The sequence below is a fragment of the Furipterus horrens genome, unplaced genomic scaffold, assembly GCF_987537825.1.
Source record: "Furipterus horrens unplaced genomic scaffold, mFurHor1.1.pri manual_scaffold_5, whole genome shotgun sequence".
Lineage (NCBI taxonomy): Eukaryota > Metazoa > Chordata > Mammalia > Chiroptera > Furipteridae > Furipterus > Furipterus horrens.
In genome coordinates this window covers 10,334,654-10,357,613 of record NW_028327175.1, presented here as the reverse complement: position 1 = coordinate 10,357,613, position 22,960 = coordinate 10,334,654, and the positions used below count along the sequence as shown (strand labels likewise).

General features: G+C 39.9%; 1 protein-coding gene across 1 annotated transcript in view; it reads right to left on the bottom strand.

The window, feature by feature from the left end:
- NUP155 (nucleoporin 155) overlaps nucleotides 1-22,960 on the bottom strand; it is a 49,445-nt gene that overhangs the window by 5,752 nt on the left and 20,733 nt on the right. Inside the window, exons 13-31 of the mRNA XM_090276168.1 lie at nucleotides 22,424-22,594; nucleotides 20,555-20,665; nucleotides 19,998-20,092; nucleotides 18,391-18,479; nucleotides 17,895-17,957; nucleotides 17,001-17,148; nucleotides 15,601-15,667; nucleotides 13,379-13,494; nucleotides 11,372-11,469; nucleotides 10,048-10,178; nucleotides 8,392-8,583; nucleotides 7,365-7,503; nucleotides 5,417-5,552; nucleotides 4,617-4,770; nucleotides 4,300-4,404; nucleotides 3,546-3,700; nucleotides 2,140-2,269; nucleotides 1,126-1,239; nucleotides 305-425 (exon numbers count right to left, since the gene is read on the bottom strand). Coding sequence (XP_090132294.1) covers nucleotides 305-425; nucleotides 1,126-1,239; nucleotides 2,140-2,269; nucleotides 3,546-3,700; nucleotides 4,300-4,404; nucleotides 4,617-4,770; nucleotides 5,417-5,552; nucleotides 7,365-7,503; nucleotides 8,392-8,583; nucleotides 10,048-10,178; nucleotides 11,372-11,469; nucleotides 13,379-13,494; nucleotides 15,601-15,667; nucleotides 17,001-17,148; nucleotides 17,895-17,957; nucleotides 18,391-18,479; nucleotides 19,998-20,092; nucleotides 20,555-20,665; nucleotides 22,424-22,594 — 2,335 coding nt within the window. The remainder of the gene's footprint in view (nucleotides 1-304; nucleotides 426-1,125; nucleotides 1,240-2,139; nucleotides 2,270-3,545; nucleotides 3,701-4,299; nucleotides 4,405-4,616; nucleotides 4,771-5,416; nucleotides 5,553-7,364; nucleotides 7,504-8,391; nucleotides 8,584-10,047; nucleotides 10,179-11,371; nucleotides 11,470-13,378; nucleotides 13,495-15,600; nucleotides 15,668-17,000; nucleotides 17,149-17,894; nucleotides 17,958-18,390; nucleotides 18,480-19,997; nucleotides 20,093-20,554; nucleotides 20,666-22,423; nucleotides 22,595-22,960) is intronic.

Here is a 22,960-nt window from a genome sequence, read left to right as displayed (position 1 = left end):
CATACACTCTCTTGCCTTACCCCAGGTGGTGGTTAGATTCTGAGGGAAGTGTCTCAGCCCCCCTTATTAGGCAGCACAGACCCCCAACTGGTACTCTCTGAGAGTCCTCTCCAGTATTCACTGGGATCATTCTCGACAGGACCACCGTCCACCATATCCAGGTGCTCTTCATGTGCCCTCTACTTAGGAGCGGGCAGTTTTCATGAGTCCTGGACACATGGGCCACTGGCAGTCTGTGTTCCTCTACCAACTCACTAAGAGACAAATGCTCAGTGGAGCTTTGCAGGGAGGTACGGACCCTTACCTTTCTCTATGATGTCTTGCCAAAGTGTCTGCACCAATATTGGGTCTGAATAACCGGCACAATGAATTATTGCAAGTTTACACTCTGCAAGTTTGAATGGGTCAGCAAATTCCCCATAAAGCTGTAGGAGAAAATATCAGTGTTATATATCCAACCAGAGGTCAGCCTCCAGAAATTAATAGTGAAACACTACTTGAAAGTTAAAAACAACCAAAGATTTTATCTAAAGTTCCTAAAATATAATATAAAAATACAGTGACGCATAGAGCTGGTTATAATTCTGGATTTCAGTGGTGAATAAATGGCAAATACACGCAAATAGATTTGAGTATGTGTGCATTTTTTCCCCTCTTCTTGGCTGGAAGACCATCATGATTTTGTTTTCAGAATTAGCATTGTCTATAATAGCATCTGAAGAATCATGGAAATACTGACCAATCTCAGGGTGCTTAAGGATCCTAAAGCCATGTCCAAGAATAACTGAAGAAAGAACTGCTCAGAAAGGTACAGAGACACTTGGAGGGTTAAGCAAAGATGTTGCTTTTTCAAGACAAGAAGCAAGGCACTAAAATAGCTGGCAAGCCCCATAGGATGCTGAAAAGATTCTTGACAGTCACTGGCCTGGAAAGGGAAACGTAGCTCTTTCTCCAAGTCAAATGCCACAGCAGGGATCTGTCAGCAAGTGACACGCTGCCAAGGATGGCTGATCTTACTTTGTGGAGGTAGGGTCACCCTCCCCATGAAATGAACAATAAAATGCAGGCTGCAGATACTAGGTGCCCGCTTGGCTGCTGCAGGGCTTTCAGCGGCTTTCGTATCACCTTAGTTATGTCCATTAGCTCGGAATCCAGCTGGGAGATCGCATCTTGCACAGAAGAGTGATGGGAATACTGCCGTTGCAGTGTCTCCTGTATCTGCAGCTGGATCCTAGCAACCTGGTCAGGGCAGATGGGAGCAAGCACTGGTTTCATTACGAAAAATCAACAGGTACTCAAAGCAATGACTGCTAGCATCTGACTAGGTTTCTTAGAATTAATGTATTAATAAAGGCTTCTACCATAACAGACTAGCAACTCCTCATCACGACATAAGAGACTGCACAGGAAAGGTGCTGTGGCCGAGTCTTTACTGCCCACCAACACTCGTTCCTTCCACGCCTGGAGACAGACCAATGGCGAGACTATACCTCCCGGCCTCTTTGCAGGGAGGTGTGAACATAAGACCAAGTTCTCTGCAGAGGGCCACGAGTGAACGTAAAGTGTGTCACTTCAGAGCTGAGGTTTTTAAGAGAGAGCATGTGCTTCTTACAGGTTTTTTTCCCTTCCTTCCTCTGACTCAAGAAGAAGATAAGGTCAATGGTAATAGTACAGCCAGAAAACAAAACTTGGCCCCAAAAATCAACCCAGTGGAAGAAAGTTACTTGTCAATCAGAAATGCCCACTCTGGATTTCTGTGATCGAGAGATAAGCTTTTCTATTGGGACTCTAATACATGTTTGGGTCTCTTAGTTAAGACAGTTTAGTCTCGTCCACATGTCTACTTTTTAGTTTCCAGAATAAGTGGTGAATGTGATACAATCTGCTTCGCGTTGGAATAGCTGGAAAAGACCTTTAGAAGTGCCACAGAGAAAAGTTTTAAATTACAGCCACAGCCTGTGACCCAAATGCTCTATCATTAACATCTTTCACGATTTATATCTCAATATGAAAATAAGTGAAAAATACAGGCAGAAGAGAGTAGAGTTCCTAATACTGACTGCTACAGACCTATCATTTACTAGAGGAAGAAGGGGAAGTACTCAGTGGGGACAAAGCTTAAGTATCTTCACCACTTACTTCCATTTTTTCTTCCAGTTCATGAAGGAATTCGCCGTCGGCAGCGGTGGAAGAAATGGCTGTGGAACTTTTGGCGCTAAGGATGGCTCGAGCGATGTACTCCAGTCGCTGCTGGAGCGAAATTTCTGTGCTGGGGGAAAAACACTCATTGTTACCTATATGAATTCTTAGGGCTCCAAGATACAAGCACATCAATTATGACGTACTGTTTTATACCAAAGGGACATAAAAAGCCGTCTGAAACTTGGAAAAATTATTGGAGGCTTTCCTATGAGAGAGTCACAAGGTCAGGCAACAAATAAAGAACAACATGTTTGTGTCCAAAAAAGTCACTTCCTACTTCAAAACTTCAGTTCAGGATATTAAAACTTGGATTCTTCTAAAATTAAACTAAGAATATTCTTTATTGTTCCTCACAGTCTTCATTTATTTGTCTTAACACGGCCATTACTACATTTAACCTTCTGCAGAGCAACTAGTGACCACTGAAAAACAAAAACCAGGTATCACACGCTCCTAAACCCTCCCACGGCCTCCACCTACTCCCCCAACCTCATCTCCTTCCATTTGCTCCCTTGTTCAGTAACTCCAACCCCATTGGCTTTTTCTTCTGTATCCCTTCCTTGAATATCAGCCTTTCTCCTGTTAAGACAATCATTAGCCCTGGTTGGTGTGGCTTGGTGGACTGAGTCCTGGCCTGTGAGCTGAAAGGTTGCTGGTCAGGGCACATGCCTGGGTTGCGGGCCGGTCCCAGCCCGAGTGCATGTGGGAGGAACCAGTTGAGGTTGTTCTCCCTCTTTCTCCTGCCCTTGCCTGCTCTCTAAAAGCGTAAATAAAATCTTTAAAAAAGTTATTTTTGTTAAAAAATATTCAGACATTCTCTACCTTTTAGGAACACCCATTACACATTTACTTCACAAACATGCACCCTAATTTTATTACATTGTCTTTTGATATGATAATCTAATTAGAAATCCCGATGCTTTCTTTAATAGGATTCTTGATAATCCTCTAATACCTTTTCAGTAATTTAACCCCATGTCAGAGTAGAGAAAATTAGTCCGAAATTGGTAAAACATTTAAAACCGTTAAGAAGTAGTTTTTGTCCTTTTAATCAAGAATAGTAATTAACTGTCATTAGTAGGAAGAATTTAAAGACACTTTAGAGAAAAGGATATAGAAGACAGTTTGAATAAAAAGGTTCTTATGTATTCTTTAAGAATCTCCTATACTTTCTTAAAAACAAAACAAACGAAGGGAAAGTGAAAAACTTTAGATAAATCCAAATAAAAGCACAAAAATTCTACAAATGTAGGAGCCGAATGAAGCTGCATTTGAATTCTGAAATCTGACAGCACCAGGCCGGGCTGGGTTGTGGCCCGCCCCACTGCGGGGACCCCACACACCTGTGCATGTCAGCCAGCTTGGACAGGACACGGGCAGCGCTGCTGAAACTCCGGTTCTTCTCGTAATACCTCCAGAGCAAATCCATGTAGCGAACTTTGTTTTGGTCAACTTTGGCCATTCGGGCTAGATGTGGCTCCAGAAATGGGGACGCCATCTGGAAATTGCACAGTTACCCAGAAACACTTTCTCACCATCCACTTGTTCTTTACAGAGTAAGCATAACATTTTAACGGTAACTACAAGTGTGTCTTATTTTATGAATATGTAAGCAAAATTATAATCCAACAACAGATAAAAGAGAGGGCAATTTTCTCATTATAAATGATTTTTGTTTTACCACAGCTGATGAAAGAGTTGCTATGATAGTTGCATTAGGCTGAGAAAATAATTCACTGTAATCCAATTATAATTCTTTTAATGAACTGTGAGAACACAGCTATGAAGTCCTAAACTCTGTGCTCAAAGGCACCCTTGAAATGACCAAATGCCCCGTATGTTTTGCACAGACTGAGAAACACAGACTTGGGGGAGTGGAAAGATGTGTGAAGTCAGATGGAGACTTAATGATGGAGCTAAATTAAGGGTCAGGTCTCCTAATTCATAATCCAGTGATTTCTACCCCACAATATAAACTATCCCAAACTAGCTGATAAATAACAAGAAAATTAGAGTGATGGTCTATTTTGCACATTAGGAAAAATATTACATTTCTTACAGAAATTAACAATATTTGAATAAAAAAACATTTTTTACCTGTAGTAGTTTATCTGCAAGGTCAGCTTGTATTAGCCAATTATAAAGGGCAATACTAAAGAGCTCATCTTTGGATCGTTGACACAATTTAAGCATTTGTTCGAACTAAAATAAAGAAAGCAGGGAAAATTAGCACAGTAAAGGTTCTGTTGCTGGACATCAGGAACCCGCAGCCTTATTAACCCCTGGACAGGATTCAAGAATCCTTAACTGTTCCGGGAGCCGCTATCTTCCTTCCCAAGGGGATTACGCTACCGCTGCCACACAGAAGTTCTAAGCACAATGTATTTTCAGACGGAAAATGTGCTGTCCCTTACATGGTGTCCTGCTTCTTCATTGCTCAGCATGTTGGGGTCCGACGACAGCACAGGAGGCCCCGGTTTTTTGGGTACACTGGGCGACTGAGGCGCAGCCTTGCTTTGGTTCACCAGTTCCTGGAGTGTATCTGTAATGCACTTGTAACTGTTTAATCTGCAAGAGAATGGGGAAGGAGCGGTTACAGTATTAGACTGTAACTGATTTATCTTACCTAATTTTAAATACACACCAGAATTTAAAGACTATTTTGGAGGATAAATATATATATATATTTGGTATTAAAAATAATAGAGGTCACATAATTTTTCAATAGGTTTGAGAAGCATTTGGTTAAACATAAAAGGGTGATGTCATAAAAATGAATGTATGAAAAAAACGCATGTTTTAGATAGATTATTTATTTTCTTTATGGACATAGCACTTTTTTTCTTTTAATAATCTCTACTAATTTGTGAATCCTTTTAAAAATCATCCTTTAAAATAAAATACTTCCTCCGGAAGAAGAGATTAGGAGGTGGGGGAGAAGCCAGTTTTGTTCCCAAGTAAGTTACCTCATTTAAAATGGACATTTATAAACATGAATTTTTTACCAGATGAAAATTTTATCCCTGGGCAAGGAATCATAATCCTGATTTAGGTTTTTGATAAAACCAGTCATTTTAAAGTGAAAGCATAGGTTTAAAAATAAAAATAAAGTAAAAGCATAACTGATTTATAAGGGTTGCATCTGAGCTACCGTTTCCCTCCCGCCACGCACTGAGCTTCTCCGAGAGGAGCCTGCTGTGGCGGAGGGACTCACCGCTCCTGGAAAGCCTGCAGGCCCGTGGCGTCTTCTTCGGGCTCCCCATGTTTGTAGAAATGAAGCCCGAGGCCCTGAGGATCCTTCTTCTCCGCGGCAGTGAGAGAGAGCTCCGCCACCCCCTCATAAAAACGCACTGACGGGAAAGCAAAAAGATGAAGGCTGGAGGTTTATTATGACGTTGGATATGTTTTTTCTTAGCTGGCTTACAAAAACACTGATCCAGATTACTCTGTTTCTATTGGACATTAGTCACCCAGGTGACAAGATCATATAAAATATTTCTGATGAGTCTATTAAAGAACAAGGTCCCCAAAGACCAAGGTACTAACATGACTAAAGGCAGCTATTAAATCTATTTTCTTCACTGGAAAAAACATTTTTGTATTGAAAATAACAAACAGGATGCCCTGGCTGGTGTGGCTCAGTAGGCTGAGTGCCGGCCTGTGAACCCGAAGGTTGTGATTCAATTCAATTCCCAGTCAGGCCACAGGCCTGGGTTGTGGGCCAGGTGTCCCACTGGGGGTGAGCGAGACGTGGCCGATTGATGTTTTTCTTGCACATTGATGTTTCTCTCCCTCTCTTTCTCTCTCCTTTCCCCTCTCTCTAAAACGTAAATAAAATCGTTGAAAAAAAAAAGGAGTTTCAGTTAGTTGTTGAAAAAAACCTTGGGACTCAAACAGTACCTTTTCTAACAGTTGTTACTTTTATATTGTTAGACTGAATTTTAAAGTAATTTTAAAGGGAGCAGGCAGATAATATTTTAAGAATTAAACAAAAGGGTTTAAGCACCTTAAAATTAAAGCAATCCAGAAGGCAATCTCATACAAATAGCAGTTTAACTGAACCAGGACCGAAACGCCAATGGTAAAAAGTTACATATTTGAAGACATAAAAAGAACACTATAGCATTTGTGGGGGCCAGTAGAGTCACCACAAAATAAAACACAAGGAATGAGTTTCCCATGTCACATACTTGGGCCAATCAACTTGAAGATTTGCCTCTGGGAAGAGATTCTTCATCACTAACTTGTTTTAGTTACACAGGAATGTGTCCCCTTAGTTAAGAAGTTAGGAAGGACAGTGGTTTCCTGCTTCAACAGTGCCTGAATGGAACCCGGCGCTCGACCCCCATCCCAGCCAGCACCCCAGTTCCATCCTTTTGCCACCCCCTCACAGGGCCTTGAACCGCCCCAAAGCCTCCGCCACCGCTCCAGTGCTGCAAAGCCGCCTGTCCTCAGCTGCCCATCGTGATGACGACGTCCGCCTCGCAGGTGGGCCAGAATTACCACCAGGACTCGGAGGCCGCCATCAACCGTCAGATCAACCTGGAGCTCTATGCTTCCTACGTCTACTTGTCTGTGTCTTACTACTTTGACCACGTTGATGTGGCTTTGAAGAACTCTGACAAATATTTTCTTCACCAATCTCATGAGCAGGGGGAACATGCTGACAAACTGATGAAGCTGCAGAACCAAAAAGGAGGCTGACCCTTCCTTCAGGATATCAAGACACCAGACGGTGATGACTGAGAGAATGGGCTGAATGCAATGGAATGCGCATTACACCTGGAATAAGTGTGAGCAGTCACTACTGGACTTGCACAACTGGCCAATGATAAAATGACCCTCAATTGTGTGACTATGCAGCCAACTTACACAGGCTGGGGGCCCCTGAATCTGGCATGGCAGAGTATATCTTTGACCAGCACACTCTGGGGGACAGTACTGTGAGCTAAGCCTTAGGCTACCTTCCCACGGCCAGGGGAGTGACTTCCCTGGTCACCAAAGCAGTACATGCATGTTGGAGTTACCTTCACCTTTCCTATAACTTGTACCAAATCATCCACTATGTCCATCATTTGTGCCATTCCTTCAAATAAAGTAATTTGGTACCAAAGGAAAAAAAAAAAAAAAAAAAAAAAAGTTAGAGAGGTTCTGTTTCTCACCTTGTCTATACTGAGCACACACATTGGAAAGGTCAACTTGATTGCTGATTTTCTGATACTCCTTCAGTGATTCCCTTAACATCCTTTCTTTTTCAGTCTTACTTTGAACTTGTCGGGAACGCTGGAGAAGCTCATTTGCCTAAAGTAGAAATGATAAGAACTTAAAAAGATAATATCGAGCACACAGAAAATGCTGTCCACATAAGTTTTAGTCTATGTCTAAATTTACATCTGGTTTATTACAATCAATAATAAAAACAACTCTACAAACTTACTTCTTCTTAATTTTAGGCAGAAAAGTTTTTGACCAAAAATCCTAGCTATTCTTAATTCCTCTCACAAACATGTTAAGCAAGATAGCTTTTTTTCTGGTAAATCTCTTGCCTAGTCAATACATTATTGGTCAGCAGGCAGTCCACGCGATACTGATTTTTTAAATTCCTTCCACCTGTAGGAAAGGATCAATAAAAATTGCCCAATTAACTCTAATTCATTACAGACTTACTTTAGGTTTTAGAGAGCTTCCTTTATTTCTAAGGAGAGGCATATTTAACCATTATCTTTTCATTTTTTAAAGAAATTTTATTTATTTTTAGAGGAGATGGGAGGCAGAAAGAAAGGGAGAGAAACATTGATGTGCGAGAGGAACATCAATCGGTTGCCTCTTGCACGACCCCAGCTGGGGGCCTGGCCCGCAACTCAGGCATGTGCCTGCCTGACTAGGAATTGAACCGGCAACCTTTCAGTTCTCGGGCCAGTGCTCAATCCACTGAGCCACACCAGCTAGGGCAACCAGCTCTTTTAAATATGGCCTAGAAATACCATCAAATATCCTTTATGAAAAACTTAAATATATATGGATTTTAAGAAATCATGTATTCCGACCCCTTTCTCACACAGATGAGGATTCTGAGGCCAGAAGAGGATAAACCCATCAAGGTCATATACAGTTCTAGCACGCTGTTCATCACACCATGAAACCTCTCTTTCTGTAAGAAACACTGAAATAGGTAACGAACCATCCTACCTTAGAACAGACTGCATCATCAGTGCTATACAGAAGGGGGCAGGTGTCCTGTAAGTGTAGACTAATGCCATCAACAGCAGCATTGTCTCTGATATAGCAGTTGATAAGGGAAGCAATTAATGCCCCGGTCAGTTCTTTGTCCCGGATTACCAGATCTTTAAAGGTGGTGATTTTCAACTGCTCTTGAAATTCCTAGGAGTATAAAAAGAAACTTTTCTTCTATCAAATATGTAAGAATATCCTATTTCCACACAGAATAAAAGTTATTTAATAATTTAACCAAAACATTAATGGACTTTATAATTGAAAACAGAAAATATATGAAAACTATACAAACTAACTCATTTTGGCAATTTTCATAGAATCATACAGAATCGAAAAAGAAGGGGCAATGAAGGTCTGATGGAGCATTTCATAGTGGCAGGATTAGATTTACCACCTGAGTTCAGCAATCACCCTGAGGAGCACTGGGAGTGGGACAATCAAACCTTTTGTGTCCCCCCAAACTACAGTCTGACATACAAACCACTACATATGAAGTGTTTTAATATTTCCTTAAATAAATGGACCTGAACTTTAATCAAGCTCCTGTAGACTTAACTTCCATTTTCTAGAAAAATGAAGGGAGTAAAGAAACAAGTTCATTACGAGAAAGGAACTGACAACCTCAGTACCTACAAGGCAATAGCAAGGGAAACAGATCTACACTGAAAGATTTAAGAGAAACAGCAATAAAATTCAATGACTGAACCAACTCTTTAGATTGTGACTTAAATGAACCAACTTGTAAAAAGATATTTTTAAGACAATCAGAGTTCATTATTTTAGATGCTAACAAAGAATTATTAATATTGCTGAGTGTGATAATGACATTGTTACTCAAGGAAATGTCCACCTTTTTAAAGATATACTTAAGTATGTTGGAATGAAATAACGTGATGTCTGGACCTACTTTAAAATAATTCTGTAAAGGAAAAGAAAAAAGAGGATAGATTAAGCAAAGTTGGTAAAATCTTGGAAATGCTGGATACCAGTAAAGTGTGTATGAGGATTAGCTGTAGCACTGCTCTATTTTCCTATGTTCAGAAATGTTCAAAATTAAATGATGGGCAGAAATACATTCCCCCTAAATAAACCTAATATTTAGATGAATGCAAATTACCATTAGCACTAAAAAGGATTTAAAGGAGGATGGCAAGATAAATAGGGACCATTCATTTTTTAAAGTATAAATGCTTATTTAATTAAGGTTGATGGACTCTTTGAAATAACCTGCAAAATCTGTGTATGTGTTTTCATGCATTTTTTGAAGGTAAAAAGTGATAGTTTGATCAGATTCCCAAAGGGCTCCGTAGCCAAAATAAAGTTTACAACCCACTGTTTCCAAAAAGTATTTTTGGTAAAGTAAGATTTCATTCACACACCACCTAAAGTTCTCATACACTGAAAACTCGTTGCTCTGACAAAGTGAATCCCTCAATCTTTAGTGCAATCTTCCTATAACATCATAACTTTAGCATAACCTAAATGCTTCTCCAAATAATCCCCTCCCCCAAACCAAAGTAGAAGATTAAAGTTCACTCAAAAGAAAAAAAACAAAAACAAAACTAAGCATAGGATTAACAGTCCGGTCTTCAGAGAACAAAAATATCCTACCTTCTGAAGTTCACCTACAATGACAGTGAATTGATGTTCACAGAGAAGCTTCCATAAAGCCAGAGCCTGGTATGATTTTCGGACCAACTGCTGGATTGCCTGAAGTGAAATCTTTTCACTCACTTGAGCCTCTAATTACAAAACACAATTAATGAAGTTTTATAAAACGCCAAAGGTTAAGCTGTTTTATTTTAAGTAAAATAATACTTTACTGCAAGTAAAAACCACCATTAAGGGGAAACTGTCACTGTTCCCCTCCCTCCCCCTCACCAGCAACCGTGAGCATGAGTTGTTTGATTTACGTTTTTATCCTCACTATTACATACTTGTGCATCTGTGTGTGTGTATACACATGAACAATAAAAATATCACTGTTTTTAAATCATTTGTCATTGCTTTTTCCATCAGTTATACTTTTACAAACTACCCATACTTATAAATATAAATCTAGTACATTTTTTAAATTGCTGAGTGTTCCATCATGTAAGCAATTAGGTACACTGTCCAGCTGAAGGGCATTTATATTTTTTTCCATTTTCCTACCAAAACAATAACATTAAATAGCGAAAAAAAAAGGTCTCCTGGAAAGTGCAGTCAGGTTTTTCTGGGACTGAGTTCCTTAAACCCTAGATTAGGATGCATTAGCGAGCCATAAAATCAATTCAGTTAGTCAAGATAGCTCTTTTTCCCATAAAGAGGAAATAAAATAGAATTTAAAACAAAGGAACAAATATTAGAGTGTAAAACATTTCCTAAATGTTTGTTTCAGTCCTGTGTGCATGCTTTTAAATACCTGGGTCATCATGTGAAATGTATTTATTACTGTGAGAAAAAGGGCTGACAGATCGTTCTAGAATGTGCACCTAGAAGTGAAACTGCCGACTCTGAGTAGATACGCATCCTAAGCTTTTGCTAGATAGGACCGAGGTTCTCTACAGAACGGTCACTGCAGGGGACATGGCCCGCAGTTGGAAGGGTCCTGTCTGGGCCTGCAGTGTGGGGCTCACGGCCTTACCGAAGTACTGAAAACAGAACACACAAAAGAGTCAACAGAAGACAAGAGCCAGCAAGAAGGGAAAGAAGTATCCTGGGACACAAGTAAGTTCTGGAGGAGGAAGGGAAAAATTTTATGGGCTGAAAGTTATGGAAATACAGGACATCCATGTTGCCCACTTTTCTCAATCATACTGAGGGTATTTTAATCTAAAAAATCTGTTACCACAAACTAGATCTTATTGAAAGATGTGCACTATGTTCTGCTCAGCTAATAAAACTCTTTACTAGGATCGGGTACACATTTAAGCGATGAGAGGTAATGATTTACCATGAAGTTTCCGCTGCAGTTCCTGTTGCATTTGCTGGGTACCTCCGTTTTCCGGACGCAGGAACCCCACCAGCCTCTGCTGCACTTTGGCAGTGGTGCTAAAACAGAAACCCCAGAACGTGTATTTGTCTCTTTCACTGCGTTACTGAGATACAGAACATATACCACACAGGTCGACAATTTAAAGTGCGCACTGCATGGGGTCGCACATTATCGCCACGACCTAATTTTAGGCCCCGCCCCCCTTAGCGGTCACTCCCCATTGCCCCCTTTCTCCCACCGCATCCTAAGCAACCATTCATCTTACTTCCAGGGCCTATACATTTGCCTTTTCTGAAGATCTCTTATAAATGAACTGAAATATGTTGTAAATATTTTTTCCTTTGTCGATTAGTGAAACAGCAGTGGCAAATCAATGAAATTTTAAACTGGAAGCATTGCCATCTTTTAGATGCTTAAAAGTTTCACTGAGCAGATGGATAATAACACTTGCTTTTGGCCTGCACCGGTGATTTAATTTCATACAATAATTCTGTAGGTAAGTATTATTAAGAATCCCATTTCACACATGAGAACACTTTAGGTCAAAAGTAAAAAGCAAGAATCTGCTGTCAGAAAATACTGACCACTCAGGGAAATGAGCAAATAAAAGCATTTTCAAAAGATAGATGAACTTCCAGGAGAAGTTTCTATTTGGTAACCGATATTCAGTGAAACGCAACTGAGATTTTTAACCTCGAAAGTATATGACTACCGAAGCTAAAATAGGCACATTGTGGGAGAAAGCAGATAAGTGATAATGTCAATGTTGTTAGAAAATAAGATTTTTAGGGTAAAAGCAATACGAATATACCATAAAAGAATTTACAGGCAGTAAAGTATCCTGGATTCTTAAATTTGAATCCAAACAACAGTACAACTCACAATTCTGTTTCATTAAAAAATAAAACAACACACAGCTTGACCAGGAGCAAGGAAGAGCCTTCGCTACAGTCTCCAATACTTTTTTCAACCAAGAAAAACTAGGGCCCGTGGGAGAAGAGGCTGAGTTCAGGTCTACGGCAGGACCTGTACCAAACGAGCCTGGGAGGTCTTAGCACACTAGAAAGCAAAGGGGCTATCAAAGACTACTGTCAAAATGATTCAAGGGCAACTTGAAGAGGCAAACTATGAAACAATTTTGCATTAAAAAAGAAAAAGACCACCTGCACCAGGCTGAAATATTAAAACCGTAGGTTGATAATGTTACTAAAGAAAACCCTCCACTGTCAGCTGTGGCTAAGACGGGGGGCACCTGCTGCGGCCCCTCTCAGAGACCACAGCCCACAGCCCCACACAGAACACAAACAACCACCGCTAACCGAGGCAGCTCCACAGAGACAGACAGGTGAGCAGCCGCCAGGAACTAGGGCAGGGGGAGTGACAAGCGCTGTGGACTAGAAGTCTGTGTCCCACCAAATCCGTATGCTGAAGGCCTAATCCCCCGAGTAATGGTGTTTGGAGGTGGGGCCTTTGGGAGCTCATCGGGTTCAGATGAGGTCAGGAAAATGGAGTCCCCGTGATGAGATCAGCACCCTCATAAGAGGATACCAGAGAGCGTGCTCTTCCATTTTCGCTCTGCCACGTAAGGACACAGACGGAAAGCACTGTCTATAAACCAGGAAGAGGGGGCCTCGCCAGAACCTGAACGTGCTGGCACCTGATCTCAGACTTCTAGCCGGCAGAACCGTGAAAAAATAAGCGTTTGTTGTTTAAGCCAGACTATGGTATTTGTGTTGCTCCAGCCCGAACTAAGACAGAGAGCACACTAATGGGTAGACGGCTTCTTTTCAGCATTATGAAAACGTTCTGGAATTAGACAGTGGTGGGTGAAGATTTCATAACCTTGAAAATATACTCAAAACCACTGACCTGTATATTTTAGAAGAATGAATTTTATAATATGTAAATTATACTTCAGAGGGGGAAAAAGGAAAAAATGAGTAAATACATCCTATTTGTTCTTACTTTGGATTTCCTAATGGTCCTCCTGCAAATTGGGAGTTTCTGTCCAGAAATTCTTGCAAGCCTTTGAGTTCTTGCAGCACTGACTCCAGCATTTGGGAGGGAACACTACTTTCAATCTGTTAAAAAAAAAGTATCTTTAAAAGCTTAAAAACAGTGAAAAGGTATATATATGTATATAAAACATCTTCTGTGTGTGTGTGTGTGTGTATATATATCGTCGGCAGCCGTCCATCTCGAGAGACGATGGTGTAGCTTCTTAAGAGTCTATCTGCACCGCCGAGAATGGCTGTGCAGTCCGACTCGGGAGTGACACGGTATCTGTCTCCTCCCGTGTTGAATCGACATCTTGCGATGACGCTGAAGCTACAGAGCCTGGGCAGGGTGATATGGAGGGTCTGCTGTTGCCCATGCAGCAGACCCCCCCTCTCTTCGCAGCTGAAGGGTCCAAGGGAAAGACGGAGTTATATATATATATATATATATATATATATATTTGCCCTGGCTGGTTTGGCTCAGTGGATTGAGCGTCGGCCTGCGAGCTAAGTGTCGCTGGTTCGATCTTCCAGTCAGGGCACATCAGAGAAGGAAAACTCTGATTCCAAAAAACCTCCGCTGCCTTGCGGCATACCTCTTCAGGGGAAAGGCTAAGGGAGTAAACCCCGACAGAAAATCCGGAGCCGGAGTCCCTAAGGCGGTTTGACGTTGTAGTCAACACCGGCAACTCCTGCGGCGCACCTGAACCCAAGCTGTATTGACTCGGTCTTTCCCTTGGACCCTTCAGCTGCGAAGAGAGGGGGGGTCTGCTGCATGGGCAACAGCAGACCCTCCATATTACCCTGCCCAGGCTCTGTAGCTTCAGTGTCATCGCAAGATGTCGATTCAACATGGGAGGAGACAGATACCATGTCACTCCCGAGTCGGACTGCACAGCCATTCTTGGCGGTGCAGATAGACTCTTAAGAAGCTACACCATCGTCTCTCGAGACGGACGGCTGCCGACGACGATATATATATATATATATATATATATATATATAACTGAATATAAATTTAAACTTTGAAATACACTAACTTCATAAACAGTAAAGTTATTTCTTATATCAATTCACAGTTGGTGACCAGAATAAAGGGCTAGATATCACATTCCTCCTCTCTTACTCTGGTATGATTTAGATACAATTTACAGACAGTATAATACACAAATCTTAAGTGAACATCTGGTTAACGTTTTACATTTTAATACAGTCACAGCCAGATGACAATGTAGAATATTTCCAACACCCAGGAAAGTTCTCTAATGCCCCATTATTTATTCCATTTTGCAGGTAACTACCGTTCTTACTTCTATCAACGTAGAGCAGTTTAGCTCATCTTTGAACTTCATATAAATGAAATCATATACTATAATAAGTAAATAAAGCTTGTTCTTAGAAATGTGAATTTAAAAAGTGTACCAGAGTTGAAGATATTTGACATCTTTTCATTTTAAAAAGAAAAAGTTTAAAGTAAACTGCACTCATATTCCACATTAAAAAATCTTACTACCTGCCCTGGCCGGTGTGACTCAATGTGGCTCAGTGGATTGAGTGCCGGCCTGCAAACCACAGGGTCACTGTTTCAATTCCCAGTCAGGGCACATGCCTGGGCTGCGGGCCAGGTCCCCAGTTGGGGGCACGCGAGAAGCAACCATACATGGATGTTTCTCTCCCACTCTTTCGCCCTCCGTTCTCCTCTCTCTAAAAATAAATAAATAAAATCTTTAAAAAAAATCTTGCTACCTGAATTTATGATAATACAAAGTTCTCCAAGATACTTTCTCAAAGTACTCTAGAATACAGGCAAGTACATGGAAATTAGTACTGGGTTGATGGACTTTCTGGGTATATACACAAAATATTTAAATAGTAGCTTTGAGCAACATTAAGTGTTAGGACTTACAGTAACCCTCACGAAAACCTTATGAAGGAGACATGCTATTCTCACCCTACAACGAGGCATCAGTCTGAAATGCTGAGACATTTACTCACCTATGAATAAGTGTGAGAGCTGAGACTTAACCCAGGAATTGGACTGCTTATTAGACAAGCACACAAAACATGCATAAAAGAATAACCCTTGCACCTTGTTTGTAACACCAAGAAACGGGAAACAATACGCTCATCCATAACCAGCATAACCTGGTCACACACAAATAAAGGCACACGGTTACGCAACACACTCACCGCAGTGATCTCCCTGTTGCCACTCTTGAATACTCTTTCCACAACTAAACTCGCATCCCAGATATTTCTGGAACAAAAATGTTTTCATAATTATGATGCAGATGAATCAAAGAAATTAATATGGAGTAAATTCCTTTCTATGTGTTTATTAAAATGTAGCAATGGTTTCATTTAATATTTTACTAAGTTAAGTGGAAAAAAATGAAAACAGGAGAATTTCAAAACCTGATACATCTAAGTTATTTAACTAAATAAAATACCATTGAAGAAAAATCAAAAGGCTCTGGGTGATGAACAGTAAACAAGGAAGCATATACTGTAAAAATAAATGTATAAAGAGGTTCTGCACAGTTTCAAATTTTTTAAACAAGTGATTAGATTGAAAGCATACATCCCAAACCTGAGAAAAGTACATACTAGATATGAAAACTAACTAGAGAACATGGCAGACCGATGGCGAAAGTGGTTGTTCTTCTTTGTCCCTCCCTAGACCCACTCCCTTTACAATGTGACTCTGATGCCACTCTCATAACGAGGAGTCTATTTCCCACCTTTGGAGTCTGGGTTGGCCTGGGTTGGCCAAATAAGTGAGGAGGAAACGGTGGCAGGCCGGTCCTGAGAAGAGGCATCAGGAGGCTTTGCCAGTTTCTACTCTGTCTCATGGAATCTTGCTGCCCCCCAGGGGAATAATCTCTGCTAGCCTGCAGAAGGTGAGGCCATGTGGAGAACACCCAGCTGCCCCAAGGGAGACCACCCTAGACCAGCACACCAACAAGTAAGAGTCCAGCCCAGTGCGACGGAGCTCCTTCGACCTCACAGCTTACTGCACACGCACAAGTGAGCTCGCTGGGACCAGCCCTTTCCAGCTGACTTGCAGGCCCATGCCACTGAGTTATGGGGCGGTTTGTCAACACCATATATAATACGTATAGAGATATATTTTGAAGGTTTACAGCAGTCCCTTGCTATATTGCGGTTCACTTACTGCGGCTTCACTGTATCACAGGATTTTTAAATATATTATATTTAATTACTTATCGGGGATTTTTTGCTATATCGCAGGATTTTGCAGTACTGTACATATATGTTGTTACAGTTACGTAGGTTTAAGAGTGTAGAATAAATGCAAGGTTTCTACTTCGCGGGGGGCCTGGAACGTAATACCCGCGATAAGTGAGGGAATACTGTATATATACATAGAAAATACAGGAACAAATACAGATGGTTAGATAATAAAAAAGCTGAATGACAGAAAACAGTCTTATTAGTGGAAAAGTGAACTAAAGCTTTAGGTACAATTTAATAGAAATAAGTGATGTCCCAAATATAGAATTAAAAATATTCAATGAGACAGATTAGGATTAGATGAGCGATCGTTAGTTATTCCCTGAAGAACTTACCCCATGATTCGAGAAAAGTAAATGCATATGCCGTTGTGCTTCCCGGAGTACACGATCTCCGGACCCGCCACGTAGCCCATGCTCGGGGCCTGGATCGCAGGGCTTCCTGCAGCGCACGCTGGAGTTGACATGACGGGGGGATGCACCCCTGGACACGCGTGAAAAAACCAAAGCTTACAGTTTACCCATAAACACTGAGAACTCTCAACCATCCGAGTTTGCTGTATCCAGACCCAAAGGAATACATTTTTACAGAAGTTCTGGAGTACACAGCGGTAGAGACTTAGGACTTCAATGGTGCTGCTCCTAGACAGGCTTTCAAATATCGGCAACGCAGGCGGAAAAGGAAAGAGCTTCAATCACTGCTCCTTAATGCTGGAAGCGAACGTGAGCTAATCACAGAGATTTTGTGGTTGGCAGTTGAATCTTGGTACCCAAATAAGGGGCCTTCCAGGTACTGCTGAAGGCGCTCCTAAGGCATTCACAGCCAAATGCCAGTACTTACTTGGATGTCATTTCTATTAAATCACACTTTTAAAAAGACTTTATTTATTTTGAGAGAGAGGGGAAGGGAGGGAGAAAGAGAGGAAGAGAAACACTGATATGTGAGAGAAACATCAATTGGTTGCCCCTTGCACATGCCCCCAATCAAGGACCTGGCCTGCAACCCAGGCACGTGCCCTGACTAGGAATCGAACAAGTGACCTTTTGGTTTGTGGGACGATGCCCAACCAACTGAGCCATACTGGTCAGGGCTAATTACATTAAGAGAATAGGGCAAGTTAATCTTTATCACACCAAGCATTAAAGATAAGCCACACTGTTAGCTCTTCAAAAGAAATAATAGTAGTAATTTTAAAAAAAAAGGAAAGAAGAGGAGAAAAGAAAATGTACCTTGTGATGGTGTTCCCAAAAAGGATGGATTCGGATATGGACCACCACTGGGAAGAGGAGAACCTAAAGGGGAAATAAAAATGTAATATTTATAAAATAACATCCCAATTTATGAATCAGATCAAACCAGACAAGAAGCTGTTTCTAAGCGTTAGGAGTGGGGTGTGGCACCACTGATAACAGTGAAGAGTTAGGGACCCCATTCATTCCCCAGCAAGCTTCTACGAGTCCCCACTTTAGAAAAGAGTGAGATGGAAGTTTATTTATTACTAAATCTCTCATCTGCTTCCTTTTGAATAAATAGCAAGTGAGTTCTATAAATACTATCGGTTATATCTTATTTTGTTCCCTAACATACAGTAAGAACTCATTACTTTTAAGAGTCAGATAGCTTTAGAATTATTCATCAAAACAGAAGAAGTAAATATAGTGAAAAGATCTGTCCATTAAAACATGCCACAAGGTTTCTAAAATTCAAACTCTGTTTCATACTCACTAGCATAGACGGGAGACCCCAAGAAGGGACCGACGTTGCTCGGGGTGGGGAGAGCAGCTGGAAACCTCATCTGAGCTTCGCCGCCGTACCTGTTTTTACAACAACACAGGCTGAGTTTATTGAGTGAAACTATCTGCCTTTTTAAAAGCTGGAATTGTTCGAAGTCCTGCTTAGCTTTCAAAATAAAGCTTTAAACATCAGAGACTTTCATACATTGTGTTTACAAAGTAGTCCCTTGCTATATCGCGATTCACTTATAGTGGCCTCACTGTATCGTAGGATTTTAAAAAATATATACATTCAATTATTTATCGCAGATTTTTTGCTATATTGCGGGATTTTGCGGTACTGTGTACGTATGTTGTTAAAGTTACACAGGTTTAAGAGTGTAGAAGAAATGTAAGGTTCCTACTTCGTGGGGGGGTCTGGAACATAATTCTCATAAGTGAGGGAATACTGCATAGTGAAATACAGAGTGGAGCAAAAAAGTAGGTTTAGAGTTGTAAGTACACGAAGAGTTCATTCTTGTATTATTACTTATTAATCACTGCATTATGTATTTGTATTACAACTATAAACCTCCTTTTGCCCTACCCTGTATATAATAATTTATTTATTTGTTTATTTTTAGAGAGAGGGGAAAGGAGAAAGAGAGGGAAAGAAACAACACTGTGTGGTTGCCTCTCACTTGCGCCCCCAACTGGGGACCTGACGTGCAACCTGGTCATATGCCCTGACTGGGAATCGAACCAGCGACACTTGGCTCACAGGCCGATGCTCAATCCACTGAGCCAGGGCTTTTTGACCTCTACCCTGTATATAAATAGATACATTAAAAAATACTACTTTAGTAAAAGTTGACTTGAAATTCTATCAGGAAGTATTATAAGGAACCAGCAATTTCTTAAAAGTGAACAGCAAGCTCTGACTGGTGTGGCTCAGTTGGTTGGGCGCCATTCTGCAAAGCGAAAGGCCGCTGGTTCAATTCCTGGTGAGAGCACATGCTGCCTGGCTTGTAGGTTCGGTCCAGGTTGGGGCACATGCCAGGGGCAACCAATCGATGTTTCTCTCCCTTTCTCCCTCCTTACCCTTCTCTTTAAAAATAAATAAATAAAATATTTAAAAAAATTTTTAAAGGTCAGCAAGGCATAAAATTTACTTAATGAGTACATGGTACTGTAATTTTCGTACTAGATTATGGTTAGCCAGCACTTTTAAAGATTCTTTTAAACAAATCACATTTCAAATTCTTATTCTTAGCTAAAAATTTTCCAAGTAAAAATATCTTTTTGATACTAAGTTCCTTAGAGCGTTTCAGAAGCCTGCTATGCCACTGGTACGCACGAAGCAGAAGTGGCCTGGTGTTCGGGGAAATAAAAAAGGGAGGAGACGGTAGCTGAGGTAGGAAGAGGCGCAGAGAGAAGCCTGGACAGACAGTGGGTAACCATGCACACACTGAGCCTTCCTTAGCATTGCAACTTCTTTCCCGAGTTCACCTTTTCGCAAATGAATTTCAACGCAACTGTCTGGCAAGCCCTTAAAATACCGCATTCGCCAGTGCAACCATTTAAAAAAGGGGCCCAGAACGAAGGAAAACTGACATTTACCTGAAGAAAGCCCGAGTGGCCCATGCAGATATTTCTCTATCACAGGCAGCGGTGGAACAAGCAAGGATAAGGCAAGTTGCACAAGCCTGGTCTTCCTGTAAGAAAAAAAGAAAGATGATCTTCCCTTGTATTAACCATAAACATTTAAAAAGAAGTTTTGGATTGGGACAACTGTAACAGCAGAATAAAACATTAAAAATGAATAAATGAATAAATAAATAAATAAATAAAATAAAAAGAGGTTTTGTTTAATGCTGTATCCAGCATTTAAATCTATGCCTAGCACACAGCAGGTGCTCAATAAATATTTGCTGTCCGAATGAAATCAGTTGATATGAAAAAGGCGAAGCAAACACTATGAGTTTTAAACTTACAGTGTATTACTACTGCTCCCAAATATCAGTACGTATATAGTGGTTAATGTAAAGAAAGGACGACTGGTAAGAGTACCTATTAATTACAGTATTTTTGGTCTTAACATATAAAATTTAGCTATCTTTCCCATTGTTTCTTATTTACATTATCATCACATTAAAAAAACAGTACAAATAATTTACCTGGTGTAATTTAAAGAATCTTTCAATCTCTTCTCCATCTCCACCCACATTACTCACAAGGAGATGCCTCAGTTGATCTACTGGTCTAAGTTTATGAAACATGAGACTCCCCTAAGAAGTTAAAAAAAAAAAAAAGAATGTGAATAATAAATTCATCAAGCTTGGCTGGTAACAACTGACCATGTAATCTCATTTAATAAAAGCAATGAAACAAGAAAACAAAAAAAATAACTTTGAGAATATAAAGTAAACTTGGGAAAAAGAGCATCTACATTTCACTTGTAACCTTTACTTGATCTATAAATCCTAAAAAGTATTTAGTAAGGAAGCACTGCGGTCAGACACAGACCATGTGAGCACAGCAGGGCTATTACCATGCACAAGGTAAAGGTTTATAAAACGTTATGTCTAAGAGAGCCAGCGCACCTTTTTACTTATTTTTTTTTTTTTGGCGCAGGTCAGTGTTTTCTTATTAATTTAGAATGTTCTGATACAGGGTCAAGTAAATACTAGAATTTAGACTATGATAAAAGCTTCTCCTCAAACCAGATTAAAGTTAGATTGCCCATTAATCATATTGGCACAAATAAGTTCATTTAGAAAAAAAAAAATGAAGCTGGATCCTTACTTATATCTTACACCAGGGTAAACTACAAAGAGATCAAAGATTTAAAGGACAAAAAAAAATTATAAGAGTGCTAAAAAAAACTATGGGTGAATTCTTTTATGAACCTCAAAGTGAGTTTTTTGTTTTTTGTTTTCAGTATCACATAAACTCCAAAAGATAACTTGAAAATTTCAATCATTTACAAATTTACCCATATGGAAAGAATCTTAATAGATAAAATCAAATGACGAACTATGAAAACTCAAACTATAAAATCATAAAAAGTTAGTTTCCTTGGTATACAAAAAGCTTCTATAAGTTAAATAAAAATGACAATTTGATAGAAAGTAGGTACAAAATAGAAATAGATAGTTCCCAGAAAAATATGCACTTAAAGTGACAGTCACTCTCACTCTTAGGAAGATGCATGTTGTACTTGGACAGGATGTAAGAAAATAGGGTAGTGAACGTATGTATGTAGGAAGGGGAGCCTGGCAACATCTACCAAAATTGTAAATGCACACACTCTTTGGCCGAGCAGGTGCAATTCTACCTGCAAAGCGATATATGCACAAGGTTGTAGAATTATTTTTAACAGCAAAGATGATCCATTCATAGGGGCCTAGTGAAATATGGTACATCCTCATAAATGATACCTTTCAAACACAAAATAGAATGAGGACATCTTTCTATAATGATATGGAAAAGAGCTCTACAGCATATTTTTGAAATATAAAAAGCGAAGTATAATACAGTGTATGCAATACGCTACCAGTTGTTTAGAAATGTATTTTGTTCTGACTATAGCTCTGTAATGTGTCTCTGGAAAGACAGACAGACACTGAGGACGCTGGGGTCTGCAGGGAAGGAGCCTGAAGTGGAAGGGAGATTGTACTTGGTTTACCCCTTGTACGTAAATATACCATTTCAATTTTGTCAATGCATTACTATTCAAAAAATAAATGTTAAGAAAAATATTTAAATAATTTAAGCGAGAACAATACGAGACAAACTTAGCTTAGTTTATTTTATGCTACTGAACACTGGTGATCGAACAGCTACATTAGAAACACAACATTATAAAAAGCAAGTTCTCTTGGTTGAATTTTTGGGACTTACAAACTATCTCTTTTTAAAGAACATTTTAAGAGTAAACATTCCTCAGTAGTTAAGTAAATGCCTCTACCACGAAAGTATTGCAGAACACAAGAACCCTGAACACTGCATCTTTCTGTCCTCACCCTGACAGGGTGTGTACGTACCTGAGCGGAGAGGAGGACAAATTTCTTTGGAGGCAACATGTGCTGCTGCACAACAACTGGTGAGTCAGTTATTGGAATATGGTCCTTATTCAAGGGTGTAATTATTTTATCTACTTTCAATTCATCTATTGCAGAAAGAGCCCAGGAATGACCATCAACACGGGTCGTCATCTACATAAAAGAAATAAAACTTTTTATATTAATACTACTAAAGTTACTATTAAGGAAAAATTATACAGACTTAATCTGAAATCAAACGTAGGATAATAAATTAATACATTAACAAATATTCTCAAAAGTCTGTAATTTTCTTCTAATTCTTTCCATCAGGCATCTTCTAAGATAACAAATAATCCGTCCATACCAAAGTATAAAGGCAAAATCTTCCTAAGATAAACTATAGACAGCCTTTACTAGAATTACAGTTCTCTCTATAACAAAGACTTCCTTCTACCATCTTCCCAGGACAGACTGATCTGTACTGGTGGGCTCAGAGCTTATATTTTGCTGACATGCAGATTTCTGCTCTCTTCTGAA